Below are 20,672 nucleotides of genomic sequence, written 5' to 3' on the forward strand. Positions count from 1 at the left end.
TGGCTCTGATCTAGAGAAAAGACTGAGCTGATTTGAGCAAAGAACAACATTAACATTTGAGCAGAATTTTATTTGGAGGCTTCATCACAGATCTGAACAGATATAAACATTTACACAAGTAAACTAACGTCCTTCAGGTAGAAGTCACGATTAGAGGATGTTGTTGGTTGCAGAACTAAGACGGGAGGAGTTGATCAAAAAAGATTAGGCCGTGTCCACAAAAATAAGGCATTCATAGAGTTTAGTAAATCTGATGCAGATTCGCTCTTAGAGTTGAATCTGACAAGGTTTGATTTGACTGCATGTGTTTGGCTTCACTCAAAGAAGTCGTACGAATACAAGCCCTTTCTGGTACTACTTTAGGTGAACTGCTGGACAAACAGGCTCTACTGTGTGATGAGACGAACAACAGCAGCTTCACCTAAATGTATTCAGTATTCATTTAATCTCTTCTCTGCAGGTTGAAATCGTACTGTAAGGAATGTTCAGGCCACAGTAACATCTGTCATCACTGCACTGATTCTGACCACAGAGCTGAAAGTACTACTGAACATCTGGACTTGTCAACAGGCCGGTTTGCCAGAAAGTTTGCATTTTATGTTAAGGCAGCTCTTAGAGAATGTAAAAATGTTTTGGCTAACAAGAACTAAGAGCGAGAATGAGCTACCACTAACATTTAAGCTATCATGCTCAAAAGGACTGCTGAATTCCATAACAAATTACTGATGATCTGTGGCTTAAATATCAGAAATCTCTGCTGTACCAGGCAAAATTATCTCGACCCTCCTCAGTGTGTCATCTTGAGTTCTTCCTAAATTATCCCCACAGGAATCAATTAAATGTCTCCTCAAATTAAGTGCCTTTGTTTACCAGTTTCAAACCTCTCCTCCACTCTCAGCACTTCGCCTTCTTGCCGTAACTCTCCACCACTTCAGGTGTGACGCTCTCGTCCTCCTCCACATCTTCTGTCACGGTTTTACCGACCAGCTGGAAGATGTCCTCAGCGGCGACGCCCATCGGCTCGGCCACCTTCACCGCCAGCATGCTCACAGTCAGGACTGTTCCTTTGGGGATCTTCACCTTGGCCACCACCGACTTTCCCAGCTGGAGGAAAAAGAGCAAAAGGGGAGAGACGTTATTATTGTTCTGGTAGCACAAAGTTGAAACAGCTCAGATGTTTCAGTTTTGCTCATCAATAAAAACGGACTATTGAACCAACCGTTTGGGCTTTTTTGTGAACATGTCTGGTAGAGAAACGCTAACTCACTTTGTCATGGCACGGCTTCTCACAGGGTAACATCTTCTTGATGCCACTGCCCAGCGCCCTCTCCACCAGTCGGATGGAACGAACCAGCTCGGCCAGCTCAGACGGCACCAGAGAGGCTTCGTGGTCGCTTCCTTTCCACGTCTTGTCCAAAGTTACGTGACGCTCGACGACCTTCGCCCCCAAAGCTACAGCCCCCACCGAAATGCTGATTCCAGATTCGTGGCCAGAATACCCAATGGGAATATCTGGAAACTCCTTCTGGTACTCCTGCAGTCAACAAGTGGGTGACATAAACATTATGGTTGTAAGACATTCACTTACTTGCAAAGCAGCTACGGCCACCTGTAAGAACAAACTACTGTAAGAAGCAAACACCATAGTAGAATGTTCAAAAAGTTTCTCTCAGTTAATGTGTTAAACAAAGCTAGATACTTTTCTTAAATACAAATTGTCACCTTTTACTCTAACAATCCACATTAGTATTTAAAAGTTTATTTACCACCCTTCAATTTATTATGAAATTTTATATTGTATTTCTAACTGTAAATATCATCTTATCCTAGAAAGAGTAGCATTTATGGTTGTCAACGGAGCACATGAGGAAATCTGTGTCTTTTTTCTTCAGAATGACCGACAGAATGCCTCCATTCCCCTAATAGTGAGTGATATTTAAGTTTAGGACCCACCACAAACATGAACTCTATAAATAGTTCAGTCAATTAAATCTGCAGAGGAGAAGATGTGTAACTTGGGCTGCGATCCCCAACAAATCCAATGCAATGGCACTTTTTTTTAAAAAAGTGCTTATTAAACCAGAAAACACTACTATGAAGTCATTAGGAACAAATTAATTGACAAAGCCATGAAAAATCTGAATCACAGAATATAGCGTCTGTCCAACTCTGTGGTCAGCCAATAGGATTAGGGTTAAGTAGACGCTGGGGACATGCTATTAAAATGTAGTATTTTAAAAGTGTCAAAAAACTGTATTAATATAGAAATGTTTTATATTGCATCATATCACTATGAGAGTAGCTCATTTCAACAGAAATTCAAAACAAAAATAAGGTACACAAATTCTTATATTACACGGTTTTTCATCAGAGTCTAAAAGTGTATCTGAAAACCTATTTTATCAGATTGTCATATCTGGTGATGCTCAGGTCTCCTTTCTAGTCTAGATCTAAAACAGACAGAAAATATTTCAGCATTTGAAACAGCATCTGATAAACCTTAAAACTCAGAGGTCTGGAACTCAAACTGGACCTCCTGGATCATTTTTCATTGATACCAAAAACAACCCACCCCTAAGCATATTTTTAACGCAGAGCGTTTGTGTTACTTTTATAGAAGAACAATATTGTGTCGTGCTCACCGTGATCACTCTGAGGTTGACATCTTCGGCCTCCAGAGGATAGGCGCTGGTGCACTGTAGGATGGCAAAGTTCTCGTTGTGCTGCTTCACCGTCTTGTAGACGCGACGCATGGTCTCCATGGACTGCATCCCGCTGGACACCACCATGGGACGCCCTGACACAGGCGAGAAGGCGACAATCTCATTAGCATTAGGTCTAACACTGGCAGTAAACAAAAAACCACAACAGTCCTCCAACAGTGTCGGTAGTTAATACAGGGTTTCTGCAGAAATCAGCCAGTCAGATTTAATGCTTTCTAATGTCATTTTAATGCTACACTGCAAAAATTTTAATGCCATGACCGTGAACTCAACAAATTGCACGGGTTTGTTTTTTTGTAAAAGACGATTTTTATATAAAAACTGTCCCCATATTTCACTATTTCTGAATCCGGAAACCACCCCTGACCACCAACGAGCTGTAGTCATTCTCTGAATTCCACGTTTTCAAGCCCGTTTTTGCTGGAATTTGCATTTCCCCATTTCCCAGCTCTCCTCCACCTGGTCCAGCCTGCCGGTACACGACCGACCGGAATAATTATCGCAATGCTTTGGCATATTTATGCAGACGCACATGTATGACGAATCACAGTCTATAATTATACATTATTATATTACTATTATCAAACATTTTTCTTGAAAACTGCAGAAAGAATTTTTAATGCCACTGAGAATCAAATTTAATGATTTTTAATGCCATTTAAGGCCTTAATTTTCGGAAAATCAATTAAATGGCTATTAATGCTTTTTAATGCCCTGCAGAAATCTTGTAATAATAACAAAACAGAGCAGACTGGATGAAACTTAAAAACAGCAGTTAAGCTGATGTTGATAATGATGTTGAAATCATGTACGCTGTATTTAAGATACTTCAATGAATATTTCAGATTATTAAGGAGGAAGTGCTCTCCTTTATATAGTAGGAACTTAAATTATGTGTGAAATCACTGAAAGTAGAATATTCTGTCTTTGTGTTCTTTCTTTGGTTCTCAACATAGTTACCTCAATCTCCTTGAAATCCAATCACGCAAAGAAGTGTCAATAATAATTAGTATAATCGCAGTAAGAAAGTATTCATTTATATGTCGACTGTAATAAAAGCAGGCTAAAATTGTACATAAAGTCTACATCAAAAAACTGTATTGTTTTACAACTAATTCAGTCCTTCACATTTAACCGCAAAATTATGCTATTATTTTATTTCAGTACTTGAAGGAAAATTAATAATTTTTAACTGTTATTTTACAGTTTTCTCCAGTTTTGTTGAACTACAGAAAATAAAGAGCAAAGCCATAGAAAAAAGGTATGAAAAGAATATATAATACATGTTGACTGTAATTAAAACAAACAGGAATTAGTTCTTTTACATGGTGTGATCTTAAAATGACACTGCTGTACTGTATTTTTAAAGATATTTGCTGTTATTTTTGGGTGTTTTTGCAATTTACAAACAATTTACAAACTGTTCTCCACAGTTGACTGATTTAATTGTAACTCATGAACAATGACTCACTACTTAACATGAAATACAACTAATGATTCAGTCTCATACTTTGGCCATTTGCCAGTTACGTTGGCTCACCTTTCTTGGCAGTTTTCTCCAGGTAAGGGAAGTTGTTGGTGTCTCCAGAGCCCACTTTGAAAAAAGGAACATTGAGCTCATGCAGAAACTCCACTGCCATCTATGGACAAGGGAATAAAGTTAACGTTTGACGTCACCAACATGGGAAAAAACTGAAGAAAGGTCTGTCTTACCTCATCCATCCCTGAAGCGGTGAAGAAGATCCCCACCTCCTCCGCATACTTCTGCAGCTCTCTGTACTGCTCATGGCTGAACTCCAGGTGGCGCTTGTGTTCACCATAAGTTTTTCCCCAGGAGTGTTTGGAGGTGTAAGGACGCTCCAAGGCTCGCTTGTTGAATTTGTACTCCAATTCACTCTTCTGGAATTTGGCACAATCTGCACCACAGTCCTGTGAAGGCGGATATAAGAAAATATAATAGAAGAATGCTGCATGTGTGTATGAATGCCCTGCATGATGACTTGACGTATAACTGCAACTGAATAGGAATGTTCCAGGAAAGGAATTTCTTACTACCTACAGGCGGAAACGTTTTATATATAACATAGAAATTTGGGTTTAAATAGTGCAGTTCAATGGATTCCTCTGGGAATTTTAATCACTCTGAACTGTGTATTCATTTCCTTGCAGCTGACACCAAATAACATTGAATGTAACAGAATTTTTCTATGAATTAGATCCTTGAAAAATACAATTCTGGAGGAGCCACACCTCTGACAAGATCTGAGCTGTTTCCTGCGATTTTGTTTTCTGTTAGGTGTATGTGCAAGTATTATTATCCCACTGACAGCTGCACAAAACCCCAGCAGAAAATAAACCACAGAGGCACCAGCGTAACCCTCAGCTAAAGGAAACCCTGCCTTAGATGGTTGCAGACTAATTATCATGTATGATGCAAATTACCTCATAATATAGCAGGTTTAATAGACATAGAAACAGTTATCACATATTAGAGGAAAGGGGGATTATTTCAGAATAATGGATAACAGATTTGTGCATTTGTTTGCTCTATGAAAGACTGAAGTGAATAAATGAAAATAGTCACGAGGCACATTTTAACACAAATATAATAGCCTTGAATGACCATTATGAATAGACAAGCCAGATTTCATTCAGAAATCTCCTAATTTAACGTTCTGCAACATGGCTCAGCCCCGTTTTAATAAAGGTTCCTTAACTGTTCCTTAATTGACATTAGTATTACAAGATATTTAAACTGAATACAAACATTCAAGGAAGTAAATCAGACACTACTTTATGACAGACTCAGACCCGAACAGGAAGGTGTGCCGAGCAACATCTAAAATTGATCATTTTTTAAATGGAGTTCGGAAAGCACAAATCATGTCTTTCGTGTGTATACATGTGTGGTCTTTTTAAAAGCTAGCGAAGATAAAACAAGTTGGAAAACATTTAAAGTGAGCTCGTACGTGTGATTTCTATTACCTTTGCCATTTTGATCATTTTCTTGGCAATCTCAATGTCTCCCTGGTGGTTCTGTCCGATCTCAGCTATGATGAAACACGGATTGTTGCCGCCGATCATTCGGCCCGGACACAGCTCAAACTTTAGAGGCATTTTTGAAGACAGAGATGGAAAGAAAACGCGACCTGAGAAAGTAAGAATCTAGCGGAGAAGTGGAGGCAGCGGACAGCGGTGAGTCATGAGTGGAGGAGACGACCGGAGCGTTTTAAATGCTGCACATTCAGGATGTAGTTCAACGTCGCAGCCGGAGTTCCTCTTTTTCATGTGACGTTTTCCTGAGACGTCACATTAACGTCTAAACTTAAAATACAAAATGCACAAAATATAACCTTCATTTCATTTCATTTTAAATAATTTTAAACTCAGAAAAAATGGAAATTTGTATTTTACAAATAGAAATTCATTGTTTTACAATGTTTGAACATAAAGTTACACTATTTTTTACTGTTAAAATAAAATCATCTTTTTTCAGATATTTGTCTTCTTTTTATAGAAAATTGTGTATATTAGGATTGAAAATAGAAAATCATTTGTATATGTTAACTCACAGATTTTGCCTGTTTTACTAAATTACAAACAGTAACTAGTATAATCATAGAAAAATAGTAATTTGTTCTTTTGCAATGCATGACTGTAAAATTAGTTTTACTCTGTTTTTTAAAAATATAATTGCCAATATTTTGACTGTTTTCAGTTTTTTTTAACATATTGTTTGTTTCAGATTTTACATACTTATTTATAGTGCATGCACTAGACAATTTAGGGTACTGTTAACACAAAACAAGTGATATTTGGAGAGTATCTAAAAATAAAATGCAAATAAAGCTGTAGTTTAATGGTTCAATGCAGACAGAGTATGAAGATACAGGTAAAATGTTTGTATCACATCATCTCAATTATTGCCAAATTAAGTGTGGTAAAGTTTTGTCTTCTAGACAATGAAGTTCAGACTTGTTGGGTAACATTAAGATCTAAAAGATCGGTTTAATGGAAGTTAGGGTTGCCCAGTACTAAAAAAGAACACTGATGGAGATGACATTAGTGAACTGTTTATAAAGAATCTTCTGTTTGATGAAATAAAATGGATATGATCCTGCTTTTCTCTTGTAAGTAAATTGGTTACCTACATGCTTTACATATGTTCAGATGTACATAGTGCTTATTTGAATAAATGAATAATTGAGAAGAAACAGTCAGGATTGTTAGAACTTGTAGCTGCTCCCTCAAAAGCTGAGGTCTGATGGAAAACTACATTCAGAAAGTAGCAAATAGACTGTGAGGTACTGACTATAATGTTTCTTGACAAGAAAACCAAAATTAAAAAATGAGTTTAGATTTATTAAAGAGTTTAAAACACAAATCATGGCAGATTGCATGTTCAAAATAGCGCTTATTATAATTATGTAATGATCACTGAATAGACAACATCAATGCTGAGCCTTCCACAGTTTTTTTTCTAAAGGAAAGTAAGGAGTTCAAAAAGGCTATCAATTTTTCGTTAACATGTAGTCAAATTTCTTCCTCTTTTTTTTTTTTTTTACATCTCAGATTGGGTTTGGTTGTTCCTCCTTTTCCAAACAGATTTTTGCAATGAGGCAGGATGTGCAATAAAGTTAACAAAGTAATTAGACCTGCTGTCTATGAATATGGCACACTAGTTTACATACCTGCAAGAGAGATATATGAAAGAAAACTAAGAAAAATAGGGGGAAACAGAGGAGTGTTAAGCCAGTATAAGATTGCTTAACAAAGTGAACACCAACACATCCTCACATCAAAAAAAAGAGTAAGTGTCACAAAGATGAGATTTTGAGATACGGTGCTGAAGCTTGAATTTACTGCTGCATTGTGGATATATAGTAAATATGTCAGAAAACAGTTGCCTTTTCACACATTAAGCAGACAAGAAGAAACATTCGGATCAACATATCTGCCCATTTGATGACTAATCTTGCTGATTCTGGTCTCCATCAACTCCAAAGAAGAATTCAATCTTCATAATCTAGCAGCCTATTAGCTAAATTTGTCTTTCATTTAATTGAGCACCTTTCAGATTACACAGGGATTTGTTCCACTATTTATTAGATATGGATTAGTGCAGCTTTTGTTTATAGTAATTCTTGAACTGAATCTAGTCATGCAGATTGCACACTAACAAGCCAGATATTAGGTTAAGCGGCATCAAAAATAGGAGGAAGACTGTGATGATGTCAATGATTCTACAGGATAACTTGATAATTTTAGGCATTATTATCAGAACTGTGTCCACTTATCGTGCCTCATTTGGGACAGAAACTGATTTAAAGGCTCCTTAACATCCCTGTTTAACTCATCTTTCCAGGATCTCCAAGCATCACAGTCCCAAAGACTTTCATTAAAAATCCAGTTGAAGGATGACAGGACAACAACTTCCATTTACTTTTTACTGATATTGAAATCAAATGGACAATGAACACACATGGTCAAGCAACAGCTGACTAGGATCTAGTTCTCTTTAAAACCGCAAATGTCTAATTTCAGTGACAAATGTTTTATATACTGTATATATATTGCCTTCTGTATATGTACATAGGTACACGCATAGAGTACATACACACTGTTGAGGTTGAAACACACATACAAACAGGTCACATGTATTGTAATGACTGGACTTCGTTCAATTCCTGACTGGAGAGGGAAGAGGCTTTTCAAAACAAAATGCATAGATTGGAAAATTCAACACAATATGCCACAAGCAGGCTCTACACACACAGTTCAAAGTACACACACTGAATTTGGAGTTTGTCTTAGAGTTTGGTCCTTAAAAAAAAAACAACAAAGAAAAATTCTGAAGATATTTTTTTTTCGTAAGGATGGGAAAACATGAGGCAATGCGTTGAAGGGCAAGAGATGAATAAAACCACTTAATATCAACCCTCAACAGTCAAAGAAGGATTCCTAAGATTGACAGGTTAAGAGTTACAGCACAGCATCATGGGAATGATATTGTTTGGGGGCCGTGTGAAGCAGGTTGTAGTGTAGCTGTAGGTCCAAACAAACATCAACCCTTCCATTTTAGTGTCCCGACTCACCACCCTTACATCAGTGTTACACAAGACCATAGACCATGAGACCTCGTATGGATCTAACTGGCTTTAATCTCAATTTGTTTAACAGCAAAGGCAATATGTTCTAAGATCTGAATTGGTCTGTGAAAGAGGTGTACACCGGTAAAAACCTTGAAAATGGTGAGCAGGTAGATCAAGGATAATCTCTAAAGCCCTGCCAGGAGGAGACAGATTGGGGTGGGATCACTGGTTATATCCTTCCACTGTGGGGAAAAAAACAGGGCTGTGCATGGCATAAAAATGTGGATATGAAGGGTTGTGAGCCCTTGTCGTCTGAAGACAAATGGTGGGACATCGGTAGTTGGGGTTGGTTGGTGTGTGGTGGAAAAGGGATGATATGGAATGATGCCCTGAACAGCCTTGCATGTCTAGCGAACTAGCGGGGACTGCTTGAGGGAGATGAGGACGGAGCGCATGCGGGACACATCTTTGGCCTGCTTGCTGGACTTGGGGTTGAAGTCGCAGAGCCGAGCCACCCGCTCCCACTCGGTGCCGGGGTTGTTCTCATCCAGGTCTGAAATCATGGCTTCCTCAGCCGCCCTGCATGCAACGGAGAGGAGGAAAGGACATGGAAGGACATGGAAAGAGAACAGTCAGTGGGGGGAAAAGGAAAAATACACAGATAAACGTGCAACCCTGAGAAAATCCTCTGCTGACCACCAATACACACCAGTTTTGACTCAAGTTTTGTTGAGCTTAGACTTAACAGCTTTGACTATGGTATACTGAACTTATTTGTTGCTTAGACTATACTTAAGTTAAAATTTCAGTCCAACACCAAGATCTGAGCCTTTCCATTGTATCTGGCTGGGTTGTTAGTTCAGCAGAGTCCACCTCAGGGCAGGACAATCTAATCACCACACAGAAACATCCATCTGTCTGTCTTTACACCCACAAAGAGAAACAAGCTTTAACAGGTTCATTACCTGCGGCATGCCCCCAACTCTGCTTACACATTACAATACAGTCACCTCTTTTTTTAGACTGTCCACAACAGTAACGGGAGATACACACACAACACTAACAAAAACTCAAGCTAAATAAAAAAATATAACAACTATAAGGTCTGATAAGCATTTTTGATTGGTTAAAAATGCAGTTCTGTACAGAACTGGGGGAAGGGAGTTCACCCACACCCATAAACTTCAACTTGCCCAGTGGGGTTGCATATTTATAATGTTCTCTTTCCTAAACAAGAACCAAGTATAGGGATAATAAGCTCATCTGTATACTTGTCCTTGATTAAAAAAGGAACAATCACGGCAAGTAATTCTTCTTTTTTTAACCAAGCCCAAAAGAACTGGCAGCACTACTGGGCCTTAGCCATGCATTTTGCTGCAGCAGAAAAGCAGGCTATTTGGAGTTGAGGCAAAGAATGCGTTTACTTCCATTTCATTTGTCATAAGTGTGGAACAGATAAATAAATATCCTCTTGACAAAGGTGGTGGTATTTTGAACCATCTACATAACAAAAAAAAGTTACATTTACACTAAAAGACTTACCACAAACATGAAATTAAAACACAAAAGTAAAAAAAAAAAAAAAAAACAAAAGTAAAAACTGTGCCACTATCACAGGACATTTTGAGATGTAAGCCACAGATTATGGCTACACAGATGTAAGCTCTCATCCCACCCCACCCACAAACACAGTAACAACTCCACTGCCATACTTTATCTCTATTTACAAGGATTGTTTCTAGTCCCCACCCCACCTGCAGGCACAAACTGAGCTACTAACTACAACACTGTACACAAAGCAAAATGGGGGATGAGAAGCTAATGAACATTCACTGTCACAACCAACTACAAATACACAAGGGACTAGAAGGACCACAACATCAAAGTAGGGACATCGTACCAAACTTCTATCAAGGCTAACTGATGGACTATTAAACTGGGAATCTGTGCAACGCATAATGAACACACACACATACACAGAACTGCATCTATCCCCTGTCAAAAATATAAAGTATTTGGAGGTTCTGGGGTTTTATATTTTTACTTAACTGGTCTAGGCGGTAGCAAGGATGGTTAATGTGTGTGCTTTAAGGTGCATAGGAAAAGAAAACAGGGAGAAACAGTTTCACAAGTCAGAATTTAGAAGAGAGATAGAGAGCGAGGGGAGTGAAATTAAAGACAACAAAAATGAGCCAAATGCAGATGTTGAAAGCCAGCATGCAAAAGCAACAACTTTTCATTGTTTTTTCCTACAAAATGGTTAGTGTGCAGCCTTTGGTTTGGTAAGTGGATAAATCACTGCATATATAGTCTCATGCTTTACTTAACAGTGTTAAGATCTGAGGTTGGGTATTTCCTAAATACGTAGCTTAAAATGAAACTACTATCTTCTCAGTAATAGGCCAATTTATAAAATGTACAAAACCACAAAATATCTACATAATATTCACTATATTTGGATAAAATGTGGCTATATTATAGGCATTAACAACGGTTCATTCTGTTTTCACACTTGTTAATTCTCAATTTTGTGTGGGAAGTGGAACTTATATGAGTATTTATAAGCAAGTTCTTAAGAGTTCTTGTCACAGAATCACACCTACTGGATAAGGGAGGAGGAAGTGGCATGATTCAGCGTCATTCTGCACCAACAATGCTGAGGCTGTAAAATTCATTCTGTGGTGTTGGGTCAATGTCAAATACAGGCTCACCATATGCTGGATGAGCTGCATTGAGGTCTGCACAATTTAAAATTGAGTAGTGAAATACTAAAATACCTCTTTTCCTAAACAACACCTTGGGTGCATAAAAAACATGACCATGTGTACATTGATACTGAGTAACAAATTCAATAATATGTAAATGCCAATCGCTAAAGAAAAGCTTACTGATCAATTCAGTGAAAGAGCAGCTAAGAATTCTCATCAAACATGATAAACTACTGTCTATAACTGGGTCATAACGCCTTCCTTTGTATTTTTTCTACAACCAAGTACAGGATTCACACTGATCTGATTTTTTTCCCTTTTACACTCACAATCAAAGCTGAAGAATGAACAGAAACAAAATGTGCACACCACAATGCAGTCTAATGGATATTCCCAAGTAATCTTATTGCAAAACCAAAGGCTGCACAGCTCAAGCTATTGGATAGCTAGCTGGGCACATTAGCACATCATCCTATAGGACAGCAGTAGCTATAGAGCAGCTAACATTCTAATAAAGCATGAACACAGCTGAGTTTGAAGCAGTTGTGTATCCATGACATGACCAGAGGTGTCAGCAATAAAATCTTGCTGTACATGTAATTGCAGCACCAACAATAGTATGAAGACGATGATGGGTGCGATTGTGTGTTGGAACTTAAATCTATAGTCTGCACTTTCAGGAAAACCAAATTCTGGACTATTTTATGCTATCCGGAAATAAATTACAGACGAATTCAACAACCAGACTCATTGACACAAATTTGTTGAAAACTATTTCTCAAGAGGTCATTAATGATTAAAATTAATAATGAGTTTGCTGTAGCCTATTATGACCAGAGATTGACCTCATAGGTATCAACTTCAGCTTCGGATTTACTCTGCACATTGTGCAGTAAAATTATATCTTACTTTATCAACTCTGTCGAGATATAAAGAAAAGTTTAGAGGATACTCATGCACACACAAGTCCAAATTGTAAACACAATTGCTTCAAACAAATCTAAAAGCATCCTACTCCTGAACAACATGTAGATTAATTCTAGAGAAAACAACATTCATAAAGGCATTAGATGAAAAAACACTTTGTTAAAGTTTATACAATTAATGTAAGCAAGTGTTACTGATTGGAAACTTATGAAATGTATTTTGCGAAATGTTTTGCTGAAATGGATGGAAGGGAAAAAGGACAGAAGTGATCAACGAATGCAAAATCAACACAGGAACATTTGTGAATCAACTCATTTGATTTCTATGGATGTGACTGAGGAGCTCGGCAGTGTGTCTGTGATCGCATGCAGTTGATCTCTGTACTGTAATATTCTGACAAGCATCCGCTCACAAATGACATGCAGACATATGGGATTAATATTTTTCTGCAGTTTGTTTCTGAAAAAAACAACAACTACAAGCTAGATGGGAAGGGTAAGAATTATAAATACAGGCAGTTAAAAATGAACAATTCAAAATGGAAATAAATCATGGCAACACGGAGAGAGCTAACTAGACCTAATTAATGGGATGAATATGATGTTGGTGACTGATGAGAATGGAGAATACAAAAGGAAAGGAAAATAAAAAGGAGGATGTTAGTTGGAGCAACATACACATAACCAATGAGCTCAGAGAAGGGCTGCTTGTAGAAGTCTTCATCCAGCACCCTGGACAAGCATCCGCCCCAACGACAGAGCAGCAAGAAGGCAGGAGAGAAGAGAGAAAGCGGTAAAAGGGAGAAGAAGATGGAAACACAAGCATTATAGGTTACCACACAATAATAAGCTCAGACATAGAATGAAAGGTTTGTGGACAGACTTCGAAATGCTCTGTCAGTGGGTATCAGAAAATAAGCTGATTCGATCCATCCGCTGAAATCTTTAATAATTTGGCAATGGTGAAAAATAAATAAATTACATAAGTGAGAGAATAATCCACCTTTGAAACTTAATAGTCAAACAATTGAGTCATCACTATCCAATATATTGTACCTGCAGTAGATGTATGTTCACTTCCAATTTGCTGACAATACACACAGTTCTAATATACTGATTCAATGTGCACAGAAGCCTCTCCTTATAGCTTACAGTCTTTATATTTTCCTTATAAATGCAGTGATTAATCTGTTAGCTCTGAAAAGAAAAAAAAAAAATAATATTGAAACAACTGTTAGGTAGAGCCCCAGCTCTACGCAGGTTTTGTTCCACGCCCTCACATTTGTAAGAGGACTTATGTAGCTAGTCTATTTTTATGAGAATAAAACCCTTTATGTGATAAGCTTGTAGAGCAGAAACAGTTTTCCGATGACACACACACAGTGCTGCCAGGTGAGTAGGGAGTCATGGCTGCTGGTAGTTTATTATTAATAAGGCAGCAGGGATGTATTACAGTGCAGGAGAAACTGAGACTGAAATGCTGCTGATTTCTATTTGTAAAATGAGTTACCATGCAATTTTTAGTACTTTTTCATAAAGTCGTGACTGTTAATAACGCAAAATGTCAGTCTTATGGAGTGTTAATATTATAAACCAGTCAAGATACACACTCATAGCACAATTAATGTCATTAATCAAATAACTGAATTATTTTCATTTTAAGATTCTTGATTTCAAACGTTTTAAATTTATTTCTGAATATTATTTCAGTCACTTTAAAAATGTTGCTTTACTTTGGCACACAGTAATTCTAAGTCGGCTCTGTGGATTGTCTCTCACTCTCCGTATTCACTTAATGTCACGTGAGAACTGTAGCTACACTATTCCTAGTCCTCCACCTCCACCAATTCATGAAAACAGATGTGGCATCATTGCAAGATAATAGTAGAGGCACAATATCATGGTTGCTTTTAATGTCTGTAACTAAATTCAGATGAACTGTAAAGAATGCTCTCGCTGAATTAGATAACTTTAGTTACATAGAACCTTAAATAGAGATCTAAAGCAGTTTAAACTTAACAGGTAGAAAGTTAGTAAAGACTGTTGTGTGTTGGGAACTGTTACAACAGAGAGTGTACATATATGAAGAAACACACACCATGACACAGATGTATACGTTTCTGGACCGCTGTACTGGATTGCAACAGATCATAAAGGGTTGGGTCGTCCCAGGGCAGTTGAACATAAGTTTAAAGAAGTGCTACCAGAAAAGAGTATTTGTGTGTGTGTGTCACAACATTGTTATGTTCTTATCTGTGGTTGCTTGCTTTTACATTACGATTATGGTAACAAGTGAAATGATAACTGGGGAGTTTGTGGGAACAACAGATAGAGAGACCAGAACACTAATTTCTTGCACATCAAAATTAAAGTGGGCAGACTTCTATTCCTTTTAGACAGCCAACATACATATTTTCCAAAGTTGTGTGTTGCTGCAAGCCCTCTCGGTTTGCTTAGTCCGGTAACTAACTTTAGATATGCCGTTTTTATGGAAATATCAGGCGTCCCTCACTTCCATTAATCTTCTTTCCTGGTTCAATTGCTCCAAGAAGCCAGTACCTGTTATTGGTTTTGGTTTTCTCCAGCTGCTCATTCTGCCTGGCATGCCACTCCTCCAGCTCCACTTTGGCCTTCTCTTTCCACTCCGATTCCTGCGTACGAGAGTTGGCATCTGCATGGAGATAACAAAAAAACAGGAATGATAAACAAGTGAGAAGACAGACAGAAGAATAAATACAGGAGCAAACAACAGTGATTGGAATGACGGGCAAGGAGAAACTGAAAATCAGGGATTAGGAGACAAAGAACTATGGCTTACTGCATGGGGCATGAAAATAGACCCGTTTCATTGGAATCTCCAGTATTTGGCATACATCTTTATCTTCACTTGGCACTATTACTCTGTCCAGATTCCTTACAAAAAGATTTCTACTGTGTGCTTACCTAGCAATTCCAGTCTCTCCCTTTGTTCTTCTCTCCACTTGCGTAGACTTTCAGGTTCAGCCTGCAGTCGGTCTGCATTGGAAATTGCTGCATAGGCATCTGATGGACCGTTGCTTTCCTGAAAAACAATGGAGTCAATAGGCAGAGTTAACTTTGATCCTCACAAAGGGCATTTTATCAATGACATTTAATGAGAAATGGCAAAGAAACATCCAGTCTTTGATCTTGATTTTTTAACAATTGATCTTTTAAACCATCAACTGAAATCTGCTATATATATCTGCTAAAATATGCACACAGTATATCTGTTTGTAAGAATGAGCATCTCTGTGTGCCAGAAAGAAGTCCTGACAGTGCAAAAAGAAGACATGTTGCAATGACAGCACAGGAAAAGGAAGCTGAAGTGATTTGAATGTCCAAATACTCAAACTTCAGGGCTAAAAGAAAACAATATGTTCCACATTGGCATTTAAACACGTATATTTCTTACACTTATTACCATGAGAACGTTGCAGAATGTCTGTATAAAATGCCAACAAGATTCCGAGCAAATCTCAGTATCCCATTTAATTCACTTGAAGGATAATTGTAGTTTATTACAACTAAAGCAGTAATTATCTGGGACATCTGGGAACGTGACAACTTCACCAGCATGAAATCCAACATGCCAGAAAACACAAGGAGTCAGGCAATCAGACAGATTTTAAAGCTTTAAACACCGAGTTCCTCAATCAAGTCTGGAATACTGTAGTTTTTCGGCGCATTGAAGGTTTAGTACTGACATTTAGGGTGCACAAAAATTAAATTTTACCTTTTAACAAAATGATTTTCTGTAATGGTAAGCTTGTCTACAACAAAATGATGTTGTTTCTAGACCTGCTGGTAGTTATCAGCAATTACTCTAGTGTGTCCAATTAATGCTTACATGAGTGATATAGAAGATGGCAAAACTACAAAGACAGAAACTGCATTTTAATACAGCACTGGAATTTTCTTCACTTAAGGGCAATATGTGGGTTTTCAGTTTAATCTGGGACACCATGAAAAGTAATCATGTCACGTTAGCATCATGGCTTGGTCGCAAACTGAAACAATAACATTTGTGACCAGATAATCTTCTGTGCAGTCGGTGTTGCGCCTTGGAATTATCCTCTAATTAAAATTTAAATACACCTGCTAAAAAGTTAAAAACACATGGTATTAAGATATAATTCATGATTCAAGACAAGTTAAAAACATAATTCATAATTGTTTGCAAAGGTTAAAAAAAAACATTTAATGCTGATATGTACAATAACATTGATTGTGAATGTGTACCTGCAGTGTTATTACATAGTCCTGTACCTTTAAGAAAGAGACACGCAATGACTTGTGGGAAGGCAAGCCCCGACAGTGTGTTGTAGTAGCAGAAAAACAAAAGAAATGCTTGAAGTTACTGAACCGAGGGTTGTTAATAAAAGTTGCCCAAAACGAAGATGAACCTGAGTCTGGCCGTTCATTTCATGGGTGCAACATAAATTTTGGTGTTTCCGCCCGGTTCAAGTAAGTTTTTCTGCCAAGTTTTGCCGGAGAAGACTGTTTTTTCTTCACCCGCGAAGCAGAGAGAGAAGACGGCTTTTCCAGTCCGCCATGATGACCAACTACAGCCAGCCTGGTGTGTATCAACGAGGACTTGGATGCAAAATAAAAGCAACGGACTAACCCTGTCTTATCTGTGAACAACCTAAAGACTAAACAACATGGACAGTGAGTGGGAAACGCTTTTCGACGACATTGAAAAGAAGCTTTTAACTTTACCACTGGCTGAGTTGAATAAGCTAAGTGAAGAGCTTAAGCTAGAGCTGAGTGATGAAACAAAGCTATCATGTCGATTAATGAGAAGGCATATACTCATTCATCTGGAAAGTAGTGATGTTACAACATTGGAGGACAGTGGTTTATCCATTCTTTTGGCTACAAATGACTTTATTAATATTCTGCAAACACCAGCCACTGTTGAAAACGTGAGTGTTGCTGCCACGCCGGAGCAAGTGGAACAACAGGATCAACCTGTGATGCCTCTACCGGATCAAAGCGGTACTGCAGGTTTATCACCACAAAGGTCAAATAACAGCATAACGTCACAAAGAGAGTCATTACAACTGAGAGAACAGCCAAGTATGCATCCAGTATACAGAAAAGATTTTCGAATTATTGGACAAATAGGAGAAGTTGGACAAAAGGACAAGTTAAACTTCACATGCCTTGAAAGACAAATTGAACGTGGACTAAAAAAAGATTATGATGAAGGAGAAATAGTTGAGGCAGTGATCCAAGCCATTGCACCTGATGTCAAACTAAAGAGTTATTTAGAAAGCAGAACAGAGCTAACTTTAAACTCTTTAAGGCAAGTGCTTAGGACACATTTTATAGAGAAAGATTCAACAGAACTCTATCATGCCTTAACTCGAGCAGTACAAGAGCCTAAAGAAACACCTGTTCAGTTTCTTATACGTGCCATGGATCTCAGACAAAAAGTGTTGTTTGCATCAGAAAGAGCCAAAGTAGGACTGAAATACAATCCTGAGCTTGTGCAAACACAGTTTCTGCAAACTATTCTGACTGGTTTACAAGATGATGCTGTAAGAGTGGATGTCAAGCCTTATTTACAGGATGCTTCTGTCGAGGACGAGGTGCTACTGGAGAAGATGAGCACCGCCTACAGCGTTGAACTGGAAAGAAGGAACAAGCTTTCATCCTTCACCAAGCAAAAGACCGTCAAAGTAGCTTCAGTGCAAGATGATGATGACAAAAGTGAAAATGTTGCTTCAAAGAAAAATAAAAACCAAACACCCAAAGCAAATCCTATTGTGGAGAAACTTGAGGAGAATAACAAGGTTATTTGTGAGGTAATACAGAACTTGACAACCCAAGTTGCAAGTTTGACTTAAACCAAAGCAAAACTACACAAACAATGACAGGAAAACCTAGTGTTACTTCATTTAAGAAATAGAAGTATGGTTTTGATTAAGCTGTTTTTTTGTTTAAAGAAAGTTAAACTAAAGAGTTAATTATTCAATTGTGTTATAAGTGCTATCAAACAAATAAGTCATTTTTCAGAAATATTTCTTGTGACTTAAGAGAAAATACTACACGTATGAGTTTTGGTTTAGTATATTTACAGAAAGAAGTGTGTGATTCTAGATAACACAAAAGTAGTCTGTGAATGGGAGTACTACATATCAAGCATGATATAATGTCAAAGACATTAAGCTAAGTGGAATGGTAGATACAGCCATATGTGACTTAATGGACTTTGGGAGGCCTACCAATGTACCAATGATTTAAGTCTATACATAGCAACGGGAATGCAAGTTGTGAACAATTTGTCCTGTATTCATGCATTTGTAGTCACTGGTGTGTAGGTATTTTTGGAAAGAAAGAAATGTTTGATTGACTAGAATGTTCAATGTTAGAAGATAAGGATAAGACACAAGCACTTTTGCATGTTTGTTCATATAAACTTACAAAATGTTTTGGCAACATTTTATTTTTTTTAGTGGGGGAGGGTGTTGCGCCTTGGAATTATCCTCTAATTAAAATTTAAATACACCTGCTAAAAAGTTAAAAACACATGGTATTAAGATATAATTCATGATTCAAGACAAGTTAAAAACATAATTCATAATTGTTTGCAAAGGTTAAAAAAAAACATTTAATGCTGATATGTACAATAACATTGATTGTGAATGTGTACCTGCAGTGTTATTACATAGTCCTGTACCTTTAAGAAAGAGACACGCAATGACTTGTGGGAAGGCAAGCCCCGACAGTGTGTTGTAGTAGCAGAAAAACAAAAGAAATGCTTGAAGTTACTGAACCGAGGGTTGTTAATAAAAGTTGCCCAAAACGAAGATGAACCTGAGTCTGGCCGTTCATTTCATGGGTGCAACATCAGCAAAGACAAAAACAGACAGTTACAGTTGGAGACTCTGAGATCAAAAGCATTGGTACACGATCCCTTTTCACAAAGACAAACAAACAACAGGCCTGAAGAAAGCTGATAATTCAAGAGCAAAAGCACTAGGAGCCAAAACAATGTAAAGGTAGTATTACCCCATGAAGTTCTCCATTGACGGTGCCATCTGAAAAAGATACAGTTAAAAGAATTGTTAGAAGTCAAGCAGACGACTAAAACCACAAACACGATCAAAAACATCTTAGAAGAAAACAAATAAAACTCTTTGCCCAGACCTTAGCTCTTTGATATTTTCACACGCACTCATGTTTCGTAATATGACATGTCAGCATTTCTATAAAACAAGAGTTGCTAAACCACAGCAACGCTACAGCTTCAAGGAAATGAGGCAGTCTTGGTCAAAGGTTACTGAGCTCTATCAGTTTCCTATTGTGGCTGTAAGGTTAGCTGGCAGAAACAGCTGCAGCTACCTGCATATTACAGCACTGTAGTCAATGGGACGAAATGAATGACTCGACCGAGAGCGGAAGAACTGGTGTTATCAGTAGGCTTCATTCATTTCAGAGACAAAGCAAAAGCTAAGATCGTGACATTTTAAGCATTAAAATTATCCGAGTTTTCCTTTAACGTGCTCCTTTGTGAATATTAGAATACGCTCACAAAGGTTGACGTTAACGCTAACTAAACCCACTTGGCTAATCTGCTAGCTCAGCTTACGCTAGCAAGCTAGCTAAAAGCGCACCAACTTCAGCCTCAATTTAGGACCAAATTACCGTTAGTGTTACCCGAACAGCTATCGTTTGTAGTCATAAACAAGCCCCCCAACACAGAAGATAACTAGACAGGGACTACAACGTTAAGTTTCTTCGCTTGGTCACAGTAGTCACACACCGTTGGAGTCTCCCAGCGACGAGGGGACCTCTCCGCTGTCCAGGATGCTGAAGCCTTCGTCGTTTTCAATGCCCGCTATTTCGCTCTCCTGCTGGGCCAAAAAAGCGGCAGCGGGGTCCTCTTCCGAGCCCACGCCGTTTCCAGCGGCGGGCGCATTCAGCATGTCAAAATCATCCATGTTGTGGGAGGATAAAGACGAGAAACGGCGAGCAGGTGTAGCAGTTCAACGAAACCGAGCGGCTCAACGGGAAGAAGGACGAAAGGGGAAAAAAAAACAGTTAAAGCTGGCGAAGCGGAAACAGAAAAATAGCCAATCACAATACAGAATGCACGACTGACAGTACTGTTAGCCAATCACACAACAGCTGTCTCAAAAATGGACCAATCAAATCTTTGAATGCTTGCATACGGGTCCCATGACCTGCTACGTG

General features: G+C 38.2%; 2 protein-coding genes across 4 annotated transcripts; both read right to left on the reverse strand.

The window, feature by feature from the left end:
• Positions 1-49: 49 nt before the first annotated feature.
• Positions 50-5,953, reverse strand: nansa (N-acetylneuraminic acid synthase a). Its single transcript, XM_023279907.3, has 6 exons — positions 5,709-5,953; positions 4,437-4,652; positions 4,264-4,363; positions 2,643-2,797; positions 1,268-1,534; positions 50-1,104 (listed from the first exon to the last, which is right to left on the reverse strand). Exons 1-6 carry the CDS (start codon positions 5,838-5,840, stop codon positions 895-897), a joined length of 1,080 nt encoding a protein of 359 aa, XP_023135675.1. The 5' UTR covers positions 5,841-5,953; the 3' UTR covers positions 50-894.
• A 2,203-nt stretch (positions 5,954-8,156) lies between these two features.
• clta (clathrin, light chain A) lies at positions 8,157-20,508 on the reverse strand. 3 transcript variants are annotated; one of them, XM_023279913.3, is made up of 7 exons: positions 20,242-20,508; positions 19,488-19,516; positions 15,393-15,510; positions 15,009-15,120; positions 13,128-13,181; positions 10,865-10,900; positions 8,157-9,394 (listed from the first exon to the last, which is right to left on the reverse strand). In XM_023279913.3, the coding sequence occupies exons 1-7, from the start codon at positions 20,417-20,419 to the stop codon at positions 9,223-9,225; spliced, it is 699 nt and encodes a 232-aa protein (XP_023135681.1). In that variant the 5' UTR covers positions 20,420-20,508; the 3' UTR covers positions 8,157-9,222. The 3 variants fall into 3 exon arrangements, with proteins under 3 accessions (XP_023135681.1, XP_023135682.1, XP_023135683.1); XM_023279914.3 differs by lacking the exon at positions 10,865-10,900; XM_023279915.3 differs by lacking the exons at positions 10,865-10,900; positions 13,128-13,181 and having other exon boundaries at positions 20,242-20,504.
• Between the last annotated feature and the right edge of the window lie 164 nt (positions 20,509-20,672).

The sequence above is a fragment of the Amphiprion ocellaris genome, chromosome 4, assembly GCF_022539595.1.
Source record: "Amphiprion ocellaris isolate individual 3 ecotype Okinawa chromosome 4, ASM2253959v1, whole genome shotgun sequence".
In the NCBI taxonomy this organism is placed as follows: Eukaryota; Metazoa; Chordata; class Actinopteri; family Pomacentridae; genus Amphiprion; species Amphiprion ocellaris.

Coding starts and splice junctions, on each gene's coding strand:
- nansa (XM_023279907.3), bottom strand. CDS start 5,840: ATGCCTCTAAAGTTTGAGCTGTGTCCGGGCCGAATGATCGGCGGCAAC. Junction 1,535..2,642: donor TCAACCTCAGAGTGATCACG/GTGAGCACGACA, acceptor TGTTGACTGCAG/GAGTACCAGAAGGAGTTTCC. Junction 1,105..1,267: donor AGAAGCCGTGCCATGACAAA/GTGAGTTAGCGT, acceptor TTTTTCCTCCAG/CTGGGAAAGTCGGTGGTGGC.
- clta (XM_023279913.3), bottom strand. CDS start 20,419: ATGGATGATTTTGACATGCTGAATGCGCCCGCCGCTGGAAACGGCGTG. Junction 19,517..20,241: donor GTCGCTGGGAGACTCCAACG/GTGTGTGACTAC, acceptor TATCTTTTTCAG/ATGGCACCGTCAATGGAGAA. Junction 15,511..19,487: donor TCAATGGAGAACTTCATGGG/GTAATACTACCT, acceptor ATTGTTTTTCAG/GAAAGCAACGGTCCATCAGA.